Genomic DNA, 12376 nt, shown 5'->3' with positions numbered 1-12376 from the left:
GACTAAGCAACATCTCAGTAAATCCCTCTTGGATGGACAAATGAAAGAAGTCATTTTTATCCTTAAATGCTTCAGAGTTGGAACTTTAAATCACTTATCACCTAACACGAATATTTTGGTTCAGCAAAGTTTTCCCACTTCATTTGGTAAGGATTGTTTTAAAACCCTTTTTCAATTCACGAACTGTGTGCTATCTGTGGAGGAAGGTTTGATGTTAAACTATTTTTATCTTTTCCTCCTATAAAATTTTGTATGTAGCTATGGACTGTGGACCCTTTGAATGTTTCGTTTTCTAGTTTATTCTTACAAGGCTTTATGAGTTCGATGACGCAAACTAAAAAGCTACCTCCCGTTCGTTTTATTGATTTTATGTTTATAACCATCACAGAAGTAGTTTATGTTTATCGTAAGAAGAAACGGATCAAACAAGTGAAATCTCTTCATATAGAAAGATGCTATGTTCCCCGTTGTAAACAGAATGTTTCTTATATATTGTCAGTTGCTTTTCGTTGTAGCGATATATTCTGTCTAACATATCTTCAGGATCTTCTCCTTGAGTTCCTGAGCTTTAAGGTCACCGATTGTTTGAACGTGTACGACGTTGTCACTTTTTCCCAAGGCGATCTCTTTCAACTCATCCACGCTAATTTGATCTCCAATTCCAACAGCTATGATATTCACACCACGATCCTGACATAAGAACACAGTCATTTAGCTGTTAGTCAAGAGCGTATATCGATTGGGTTGCGTAAAACCAATGTAATTGCATCAACCAATCAAAACGAAGGAACATCACAGGGAGGCAGTGAATATAGCTCGTGGAGACTCTTTTATAAGAACAACAAAATTTCTGAAAGCGCGGGAAAACAGGAGTGCCTAAATCGCGGTTGCGGTAGTTTTGTATTTGATTGGGTGAGAGTGGAGTAAGTTGAATGGACCAATCACCGGCGAAGTGAGAGAAAACAACGCAGTCCCGGATTAATATCAATAGTCGGTTGAAAATTCCTAGAGAGTGCTCATGTGGTGTAACAAAACTAATGAACGTGCAAATGAAAATGCCTATCGAAAGAAAAAATGTGGAAGACTTACGGCTGTTTGGTTGGTCTGTTTACACTACACAAACCTTAAGAGGTGTTAGAACATCCTTATATGGCTCGCTGTTTTGTTCAGTTTTCCCTTCGACAATCACGAGTAGCACATCAGGGACGTTTTGTCTGTCTTTCCCTGCTTTGAACAACTCTTCTCCCGCCATTTTCAGTGCCTTGTCAGTTCTTACATCTCCATTCGGGAACTCCATAGCCAAGATCTTCAGTTTGAGGAGGACTGGGTTGTAAGAAGTCGCATCTGTAAATCCGCAGATTAACCGGGGCTTGTTATTGTATAGTATTACTCCAAAGTGTGTTTTGCGTAAGTTCACAGAGAACCGGGAAATTAGTTGTAGGAGAAACCACTTAGTTTGAACGAAACCATAGTTACCAACGCTTCTACCGCCGTCGATGATCAGACCCAGGTCATACTGACCCTGATTGGAGCAGGTTCCTGGTCAGCAGAAAAGAATACAATATGCTTTTAAAGCATTGCCATTGAGTGTCTTTCGGTTAAGACTTAAGAATTCAGACCGGCCAATCAGAGGAAAGATAAAACACATCATTAAGAGCCAATGAGAACTCAAAGTAAAGCGAGCGCGAGAAAACGCTGATGACTAACTATTGGTTTAAATTTTGCATGTGATTTGCTGAGACCAATTACAGTGTGAAGTAATATAAATTTTCTCGATAACCTACATGGCCTTCGCCTGTTTCAGGCGTTTAGTTGGTAAAACGGAGCGCGATATTAAACTGCGGAAGAGGGAAAGAACAAGAGATGCTTGGGAACGCGATTCGACCCAAGCCTCTCGCGTTTCACTAACTTCCGCTTAACGGCGACACTCTTGTCGCGCGATCAAATTCGATCGTATCAGGTTAACAAACTATTTCAAATTAACAAACCTTTCTCGCAAAACTTTCCACTGTACCCACTCTTACATCTGCATTCGAAACTCCCAAGCGTGTTCTTACATGCAGCGCCGTTTCTACATAGAAGTTGCTTGCACTCGTTTACATCTGTAAGGAAGGGTTGTGTTTAAGTAGAAAAAAGAGCTCGAGATTTTAATCGCTATAGTAGGTTACCTCTCGGTGGAAATCTCTAATATGACCAGTTGAATATCCTATTTTTGACTTTTCCAGGCTTTTGAATCTTTTTGGGAGAGCTGCGCGCTGGTGGGAGAGGAAACGTTCGGGGCACCCTTGCAATCATTCTGTATTTGTTACGCAGGTTTTTCCCAATGATACTGCTTTAGCTAATTTTCTTGGCTCGAATACAGCTAAACGTTTCTTTTGTGGGCTCGGAAGTACTAGGTACTTGCACAGTCCCCAATGGTTAGCCAGTGACTAAGCTCTCATTATTAGTGCTGCACGACGCGCGTTTCTCCGCCCGCGGGAAGATTTGAGACGAGTCGGGGAGACGTTTACCCAGAGTTTTTCACTAATAATGACGGCCTGCTGACAAGCTGTATCTTCACCAACGATGCTTCTTGGTGGTTATACTTCATTTTAAAAAATCAAAAACATAAATCTTCGCAATATCATAAAAAAATCAAGGAAAATCTTTGCAAGATCTTAGAGATCGAATTTAGGTACATGGTAGAAACACAATGATTGTCATACCAACATCACACAGCATTCCTGTAATGCCAGGTGGGCACAGACACTGAAATCCATCGTGTTTGTTGACACAGGTCCCTCCATTTTTACAGGGGTCGAAGCCAAGTTTGCACTCGTTCACATCTGTTGGAAAAAGAAACCTCCTTATTTTTATGTGAAGTGACAGTTAAACACACGCTCAATGAATGCAGATACAACCGATCGAGAACGGGGAAATACCCGAAATCTTACCAGTCCGCAAGAAATTAAGGAGCGAAGTCTTATTTCCTAGAGTCAATATTCCTTAAAATCAACTCAAATGGTCTAAAGTTGCAAATTCTATATTTATATGTTAACCTACCATTCTCACAAAACTTTCCACTGAATCCACTCTTACATTTGCAGTGAAAGCCACCAATTGAATTAACACATGTAGCTCCATTTAAACACAGCTGCTGCCGGCACTCGTTCACGTCTGTAAAAACGTAATATTTCTTTGAAATGAGACCTAAGGTTTTTAATCGAAGTAGCCTACAAGTAGGCCCATCATTATTAGCGCTTTGGCATGGGTGTTTCTTTTGCTCCCGGGAAAGAATAAGGTAAGGTCATGAGTTACGCGAGCCGGTGAGAGGGTACTGTGAAGAGTCTAGCACTATTGCCAGACCCCCTGGCAAAAGTCTCCCTGACTCGTCTCAAATCTCGCCGCGTCCTACAGCGCCAATAATGAGGGCCAGGCTATAGTCGCAAGTGCAGTTCAACCTTAGATTAAAAAAAAAGAGATCAGAATTAATACTGTACTGCGTACAATTAGGATGTAGAACATGGTTACCACGGTTACCTTGTTCACACAGTTTCCCTTGCATTCCGGGGGGACACAAGCACTGAAAGCTCCCTATGTTATTAACGCACGTGGAACCTTTACGACAAGGGTTCTTTCTACATTCATCTTCATCTGCAGGAAAAACATAGAACAGTCGCCAATGGAGTGTTTAAAACCACCGTCTAATATTAGCAAGCTTTGGCATGGTAGTGACAGCTGTATTTGTGTTTCCTCCAATCCCCTAAGTAATATGCTAAGTGTGCATTTTATGAGGAAATTACAGCTTACTAAAGACAAACATTTTTATAATCATTATAAGTAACTTGTTTAGACGTCCTTACCTCTCTCACAGAGTTTACCAAGGAACCCTGCGACACATTTACATTTAAAACCACGCCCTCTCCTTACGCAGCTTCCTCCATGTTGGCATGGGCTGCTCTGACATGGATCTAGAACTAAGCAAACGATTTGTCTGGCACTTTTCGGTGAGATACATTGAAAAGTTAGGTGCAAAATTTAGTGGTGATTTATAAGCTAAAATTACCTTCCTCGCAATTTGTCCCTGTGTAACCCTTTTTGCATTTACATTCAAAGCTACCCACGATATTTATGCACGTTCCTCCGTTCTTACAGGGTTGACTAAGTGCACACTCGTTTATATCTGTGATAGAAAAGAACGTGAAAGTTAGTTTAAGGTAAGATGTAGCCTGTTCCAGGCCATCAATTGGCAAAACAGAGCGAAGTTGTTAACGGCGCGATAGAAGCAGCAGAGCGAAACCGAGGGGGGCTTGGGTCGGGATTTAGCGTGCGACTCAAGCCCCCTTTTTTTCTTTTACACCGCTGCTAAACAATCGCGATGTTTACTACCGCGCTTCGTTTCATTAACTAAACACCTTAAACAGGGTGGGTAAGATCAAAAATCAACCGACAACCGTAATAGCATAAATTGTAAAACACGTAAAACCCCCTGTAGTGTGTGTACATTTTCCGCCAGAGAACTGGCTTATTCGTCTACGTCTGAATGAAAAAAAAGATTATGACCAAGAGCAATTTTGAATGACAATAGTACGAGTTGCGAAACTAGAAATGAATAAACTGTTCAAATATGGCGGCTGGTTTGCACACCGAATTTGGACGGCTGCGAGTTAAAGATCATATGACAGAAAGCATTCATTTATTCTGGGTCGACGTGGTTTGGCACATTTAGGTAAACGCTAATTCTTCATTAGTCTTTCGATTAAAATCAAAGAGGGCGGGTATGTTAGGGAGGTTCTGAAGCTAGGAGATGAGAAAACATGTTTTGCTTGATATTAGGGTTAATTGGATATCTTGGATCAATTCTACGATCTGAACAACTGCGCACCTACCCCTCCCCTTACCCAACATTAACCCTACCTTGCTATCAGTTGACTTTCGTTGGGTTAAAGGATGGATAAGTGCGCAGTTGCTGAAATACTGACTTTGATCTGATACCTTCATCACACAGAGCCCCTTTAAATCCTTGTTGACATTTACAGCTAAATCCTCCAAGCGAGTTGATACAAGTCCCCCCGTTCTTGCACGGGTTGTTCGAGCACTCGTCCACATCTGAAACAATTATGCAATAAGATTAATGAATTATTCTCAGTAGAAATAAGTACACACCGTCATGACAAGCTCCACGATTTTCTCTTACTATACCTCATTCGCGAGTTAATTTTAAAATGAAAAAGTATTTTTTTATAAATTTAAATTATAAAGAAAAAGGAAATCATACCTTGATCACAAAGTTTGCCTTCAAATCCCTGTTGACATGTACAAGTAAAGCTCCCGGGGTTGTTCTTACAACTTCCGCCATTTTTACAAGGAGAATTGGCACATTCGTCTATGTCTAAAAGGAGAAACGTGTTTCTAACTGTTTTGCACAGATTTGGTATCGAGATTACTCCACACGAGGCTCATAACGTGAGGGCTTACCAGACCTTATACAACATAGATGATTGCTCAATAAGATAATTTCAATCAACGCTAAAAGTTTCATTAGAGAACAGAAATATAGAACAATTCCACTTGATAAGCTCAGTTGTCAAAGGGTGTAAGGTATGGATTGTCTGACTCAAGATACATAGTCTGAATTTTTTTCAAGTTTTCCATTTGCAGTCGGCGTCTAGTCTCTTCATCTTTAACTCCAAACTTAGTTTTTTGTCTGTTGTTGTTGATGTTTTTTTTACATCTCTGTGGTGTTTGCCGTCCTTGTTAAACGATTGTAAATGTTTATTCTAATGAAGGGCCTTTCTACGACGCTAAAAATCACTAATATATTGCCAAGCAGTTTCTACTTCAGTTAGGTACAAACAGTAACTCTTCATAGAATATGAAATGAAAAAGGAAAATCGGAAGTCATAGAACAGCTGAGGGAGAAAAAACCGGATGTCAAGAAAAATGTGCAGACGGCAGGTGGCTTAGAAACCCATTCTGCATGAACAACCTCTGGGAAATGCGGAAAGACAACGATGAAAGGTAATTGAGTCGCGCCCAGATCAATTTATGTATTTTTTTTCAGTTTTAATAAGTTGAGTTAAATCTAACAGAAGCGTTTTTCTCAGGTGATTAAGCGCGATGGAAAAGCAAAAAATAAGGAACTTGCAGACATCTTCAAACAGCCATTAATCACGTATTTGTCAACAAAAGTTCAAGGTGCGGTTTAACAACAAACGTGACTTCATCGCAGAGAGCCCATTTAGATCCTTGGCGGCATTTACAACTGAATCCTCCAATAGTATTGACACATGCCCCTTCGTTTTTACACGGGTTATTCAAACACTCATCCACATCTACACAGAAAATGAAACACCATTAGCAGCAGCATTTGACATACTACATTGCTCCGTAGACTCTGCCTCTACGTTCGGAATGCCGGTAACTACTCTCGGGCGTGCGAGGTCTGGTACGAGACGAGTGTAACGTCTGTTCAAAAACGTACCTCAGTTTGTTAATTACCTTTCGTCACAACAAGCCAATAATCGTACAAATTTAGGAGAGTTAAAAAAAAAAAACAGTTAAAAGAAGATAAAGGATACCTCGTTCGCATAGTTTCCCTTCGAATCCTTGCGCACAGTTACATGTAAAGCCCCCTGAGGTGCACCTCCCCCGTAAGGGACTGGGGAAGAGTAAAATAAGAGGGTCCCGAACAAATTTAAGGTAAACATGTGGTCCCAGAGATAAATTACTGATAATCGTGATCACGATATATCAAACCATAGCCGAAAGAAACTTTCGTAGATTTTACTTACGAGCCCTTTAACTTTCGAGCATCGGTTGTTCAATCCAACACCGTTGCACCCTTACATCCGAGTCATTTGTCTTATACATGTAGTATCTATAAGGTACCTTCATCACAGAGATCGCCTTTGAATCCTTGTGGACACGTACAACGGAATCCACCAATCGTGTTCACGCACGTGCCTTGGTTTTTACACGGGCTGTTTGAACACTCATCTATATCTACACCGATAAAATCAAACAGAGTTAGTGAGCCATGTTTGGAGTGTGCATTTCTTCATTTCAAGCTGGAAATAGAGAATTCAAGAGTACTCTCGGAATTGAGAGCATTTTTTTAGTATTGAGCTCCCTTGAGCGATAATAGAGACTGAAAAGACCAAACAAATGTTAGAGTGAAGGCATCAAGGATGTCTGTGACACTTGCCACCATTCTGAAAATCTGGAAAATACTGACCAAGAAAGTCACCTGCCACATAGGAAGTTGACGATTTTTACGAATGGAACCTTTCAGCGTACGCGTGGGAAAAGTGTACCCGTGGGGAATAAAAAAGGCGGAAGAAGAGCAAAAGAAGATTTTAAACATGCATTTCTGCATATTTTGTCAAAATAGTGACTTCGGTGTGAAAAACTGGTTTGAAGACATTTTCATGATATCGAATATTTTAAATTGCATTTTCTGAAGATGTGCATTTTTTGTGCTTTTTCGGATGTTCCCCTTAAATTTTTCAGGTCAAAGTTTTATTTAAATATCACAAAATTTGGCACAAACATTTTGCATTACTACTCTCACCCGAACGACCAGATTACACAACCAAACAACATGTTTTATCTGGAACGGTAAGGAAGAGAAAAATATATTGACCAATATAATCTTACAGAAATATGGTCTAACTAATTATAAATAACATGAATATCTGATAAAAATTGATAAAATAGAATCTACTTTGTCCAAACAGATATATTTTCACGGAATTTTCAAGGATTAATAACTGTCAGATTATTGCTACCTTCATCGCACAGAGCTCCCTTAAATCCTTGCGGGCATTTACAGTCGAAACCTTTCGGTGTGTTGACACAAGTTGCACCGTTTTTGCACGGACTCTTCGAACATTCATCGTCGTTTTCTGAGTGTACACATACAAAATAAAGAAAGTAAATTTGATAAAGAATCAAATGTAAAGAAAGAGACCATTTTTTCCTTAAAATATGTCAGCAATTTTACAACTTAGACAAGTAATTCCGTTTTGAAATTTTAAGAAAATATTGTGAGGGGAAACAGTGTTTGGCTTGTACAAGGCTTGCAACAATGTGGAACATGTATTGATCGAAGAACTGAGCACAAAGCGTTTTTCGATTGAGTCTCGTAAAACCAAAGCCAAAGTTATCACCACAACCAATCAGAAGAAAGGAAAATACCCTTAAGAGCCAAGGAGAAGTCAAAGTCAAACCAAGCAAACTGCCTAAAGCGCGGGAAACGCGGGTGACCAAGTTGCGATTAGTTTTAGTTTTGCATCTGATTGGTTGAGAGAGTGGCACGAGCTTTTTTGGACCAATTACTGACACAAAAACAGAGTAAAGCAAAACTAATTCGATTCCGGATAATTTTCAATACTAAACTTGAAACTGCTCGAAAACCTAATGAAAGTCAGTTTATGTATTTACTGAAAGACAAATGTCACTCACTTGCGAGAGACCTTTATCAAAGGAATACTTCTTTTCTGGAACTCAAACTTCAGTTGTTTAGGTCGCGGAGCCATTTTTTTTTTTAATATCTTTAGTGAGATTCGTAGTGTGATTGGTTTTCCTAGGGGCACTCAATCCCTGGGAGTTCCCGTCAGCGTGAAGGTTCCATATAGAAGAAAAGCAAAGAGAATCTTACTCACCAATTCGATAGACATAGTTTACATTCGGGTATCCCGCACACTCCCTAGGGTCGTCCAGGTTATCACACAGTGAAAACGGTTGTTGAAAAATCATTACACATTGGTCTGATTCGCCATCACGCTTGTACCGTTTATCTGCATCAGATCCACTCCAACATTCTCCAAAGTTCTGCAGCCCAAAGTGTGTAAAGCCTCTCTTTCGTGTTGCCTCAGTACAACGGCAGGCCAGGCTACAGTACATTAAAGAAAACGAAGATTAATAGCTGCTACACTTTTGGGGACGAGTTGAAGCGAAAAATATATGTTGACCCACCCACCTCCCTTTCTATTTTTACTACCTCTAAGACAAGTCACTGCATAGCATTTTCGTATGCAACCAAATGCATGAATTCAAAACCCACAATTTCAATCGACGTACTTAGTTCTAGGAAAACATTCCTCTACAAGACAGAGATTTCGCAAAATTTACACCCAACCTTAGAGCAAATGAGTGTGAACTATAAGTCGAAGGCGTGACATTTAATCATTTTACCTGTGAACGTAAGCTTCCCAGTTTTCCCAATCCACTTTGCCTCGGTCAGTTATCAATAGGGTGTCTAATGGTTTGGAGTTTGCTTTAAAGCAGCCAAGCTTCTTGTACGTCCGGTTGCAACTGACGTGAGGCGATGCAGCACCTTGGTGAAGAACAAGCAAGACTGACGTTACAAAATTACATGAACAGTGATTTGACAATGATAAATGTGCAACACAATCTAACAAAGAACGGTGTTAGTTAGTCAGGACAAACTTGACAAAGGTCAATTTCACAAGGACCCAGTCTTGATAAACTAGAAAAGTACCTGAAGCGCAGGAAACAGCGAGTGACTGAGTACGACGAAGTTTAGTTTTGCAGTTTTTTAGTTTACTTCTCATTGGTTGAGAGGGCAGTGCAAGTCTTCGAGACTTAATAATTGTAGATATATGAAAATCGTATATGTGTACTGCGGTGAAGAAACGAATATAAGAGATCATTGCAGCTATAAACACTACTGAACTAGTAGTTGGAATAAGACCTGAAAAAAATTCAGGCCCGTACGGAATTTGAACCCATGACCATGCACCGGTATCGCAGAGGTCGTGGGTTCAAATCCCGTACGGGCCGGAATTTTTTTCAGGTCTTATTTCAACTACTAGTTCAGTAGTGTTTATAGGTGCAAGGATCTCTTATATTCGTTTCTTCGAGACTTTTAGACTAATTGCTCTGACGAGGGGCTAACGCTCAAACCGTCGGTTTTAAAATTCTTTACCGTGGCCAATTAATGTCATCAACTGAACTCAGTTAATAAGACTAACTTGCCCTCTTCTGGACTGAGCCAATCAGACACTGTGCATAATGAACAAAGTGAGTAAGTTCGGTTCTAAAGAAACTGTAATGCAGCGTCGTTGGCTGTAATACAAGATAATTTCGTTTTTACCAACTGAGTTGATAATGTAAATTGACCGTCGTTAAGATGTTGAAAACTGATGTTACGAGCGTTATCAGCCTTCTTTAGAGCAAGTGACTAATAACGTTCCAAACATCAGCTTTAGAATCATTTTACGCGGGTGGCAAATTCACATTATCAACTCAGTTGATAAAACTAAATTGAACTGTGCATAATGCCACACCGGGTTTCTATACGTATCATTGTGGAACCTTTTTTTAGAACTGATTAATACGTTTAACATTAAGCTTCACTTACCTGCGGCAACATTTGTAAGTCGGCAAAGAACGCCAAGTATTAAGATACCTCTGAGTGTCATCCTTATTATCTGTACTTAATAACAAATTAAAACAAAACTTGGCTATTAAAAGAACTCTTGGCGAGAGAAAGATCTACCCGAACACCTGTAAATCATTTACTAACACCCAAGCTAAAACAAGTTTTAATTTAAGCTGTTTTGTAAAACACGGTTTGAAATGGTTTTCTTCTGTGAGGTTTTAATTGATCTTTGTTGACTTCAAATTTAGCACAACGAAAATCAGTAAAAGTTCGTGATTACTTGAGCCCTATGGAAAATCTAGTATTTTAGTTTTCTATGATTGATTTTTACTCATTTAAACCTGGTTTAACCAAACATATTTTGCTGGTGTAAATGGGGCAGGTTACCGTACCCTTCTTTTATCAACTGAGGTTGGATAACAGACCCGGACTATGATGCTCAATATTGCTCATCTCAAAACAATCCCAACCAAGAAGTAAACTGATAACTGGGCTCTCGCTTGGTTCCCAGTTGATTTCTGAATTTTAAAGCCATTTGCTACAATGGCTCAATAATTTGTCTAAACAATGAGCGGTTTGTAATTTTAATCAAGATAACTGGTGCCGGTTGGTACTTTTAGTAGCATTGTAAGTAGTGTAATATTACCTGTGTTGCCACAATATATATATATTAAAAAAAGCAACGAAGATGTTATGTGATCCATAGGTAGCCTGCTTTGACCGAGAAAAATTTTAGTTTTTGAGTGACTCAGATTTTTTCGATAGGGATCGCAAATCAATGTTGATTTTAAGTATTAAACATCTTACCCTATTTCGGCGTCGGCGGAAAACTGGAGCCATATGAAGAAGCAGATCAGTCGAAGAGTAAAACTTTGTTTCTGTTTGCTTGCCACATAACCAGTTGTGAAATTTTTCTTTTAGATACTTTTCCCAAAGTCAAGAAATCGGACGTCTTCAGTAAGAAATGTAAACAGTTGTCGGATTCCTAAATTAATCCCAGCTCAGTTTCAAAGGAAGCAAGCAAATAAACTACTTTCGTTTAGCTTATGGATCGCTTCTACATTCTCCTTGCATAATTTTCGTCTCTCGTTTCTACATAAATGTTCTCCTCTTTTCTTTCAAGTACAAACAAAAGTTCGAATGTCCCGTTTTTAATTTCATGATCTCAACCAAATGTGAATTCTAAAACACAATTCAAAATTGAATTGTTTCCTCCTTCGGCGCCTTATTTGTTTTTTTAATTAAACACTGTTTTCAGCGTATCAAGTAACTCGAACCTAAGTCTTTGTAATAAATCCTTATGCTTTTTTGCTTTTTCTAGGGCCTATTAATTGAGCATTCCTTCTTCTTTCATTCTAAACTAGAAATCGGAAGTAACAATAACAAAAACAAAACAAACAAAAAAACTTAACAATATGATCTATCTGAAAGTGTTGTCACTTGGAAACCGATTTTCTCTCTGAAACTACGAGCTTTACAAATTCTTGCTATCACGCAAGTCACATGATCATGTTGCTAAGTTATGGCGCATTTCAGAAAGAGAGTTGTTGGAAGACATCTACCATGAGTTTCCGACATTGTAATAATTATAGGCATGCTAAGCATGTAAGAGTTATATTTTCGACTGAGAGGGTTGAAGTGGGACACTGCGTAAATGATGTTTTCATATGTGTTAAACACTGAAGAGCATTAACCTTTAAAGGAACGAAAAATCGCAATATTTTAGCCTAAGAGAGAGAAAAAACCGTATAATTTGTCTGAAATAAATTCACTCACAGGTATTTTGTGTTCTATTGTGTCTATCTCCTCTGTTGTCTAAGTAATTGTAAGCAAAAATAGCCTGCATTGGTGCCACGCGTATTGTCTGATCTTGTCACGCAAGATGGCCCCTTGGAGAGAGAGAGAGCATGTTGCGCGACGAGACCAAAATTTGCTGCTAGGGGACTTTGCTTACTCCTGTTTCTCTGTCTGAGAGAAAATAAAAAATGT

At 39.2% G+C, this 12376-nt stretch overlaps 1 protein-coding gene across 2 annotated transcripts; it reads right to left on the bottom strand.

Annotated features, from left to right (window-relative positions):
* Positions 1–357: 357 nt before the first annotated feature.
* LOC131792567 (fibropellin-1) lies at positions 358–11328 on the bottom strand. Of its 2 annotated transcripts, none has more exons than XM_066171098.1 (17): positions 11195–11328; positions 10367–10441; positions 9178–9319; positions 8646–8875; positions 7770–7886; positions 6871–6984; positions 6203–6314; positions 5258–5373; positions 4975–5088; positions 4046–4162; positions 3843–3956; positions 3520–3633; positions 3043–3156; positions 2706–2825; positions 1989–2102; positions 1124–1539; positions 358–690 (listed from the first exon to the last, which is right to left on the bottom strand). In XM_066171098.1, the coding sequence occupies exons 2-17, from the start codon at positions 10425–10427 to the stop codon at positions 529–531; spliced, it is 2277 nt and encodes a 758-aa protein (XP_066027195.1). In that variant the 5' UTR covers positions 10428–10441; positions 11195–11328; the 3' UTR covers positions 358–528. The 2 variants fall into 2 exon arrangements, with proteins under 2 accessions (XP_066027195.1, XP_066027194.1); XM_066171097.1 differs by having other exon boundaries at positions 10367–10436; positions 11195–11321.
* Between the last annotated feature and the right edge of the window lie 1048 nt (positions 11329–12376).

The sequence above is a fragment of the Pocillopora verrucosa genome, chromosome 8 (assembly GCF_036669915.1).
Source record: "Pocillopora verrucosa isolate sample1 chromosome 8, ASM3666991v2, whole genome shotgun sequence".
Taxonomy (NCBI): domain Eukaryota; kingdom Metazoa; phylum Cnidaria; class Anthozoa; order Scleractinia; family Pocilloporidae; genus Pocillopora; species Pocillopora verrucosa.
Note: the sequence above shows the minus strand (reverse complement) of the source record. Positions and strands in the feature narration are given on the sequence as shown.

Coding starts and splice junctions, on each gene's coding strand:
- LOC131792567 (XM_066171097.1), bottom strand. CDS start 11,227: ATGGCTCCAGTTTTCCGCCGACGCCGAAATAGG. Junction 5,089..5,257: donor AGGCAAACTTTGTGATCAAG/GTATGATTTCCT, acceptor TAATTGTTTCAG/ATGTGGACGAGTGCTCGAAC. Junction 1,540..1,988: donor TGGAAAGTTTTGCGAGAAAG/GTTTGTTAATTT, acceptor TCTGCTGACCAG/GAACCTGCTCCAATCAGGGT.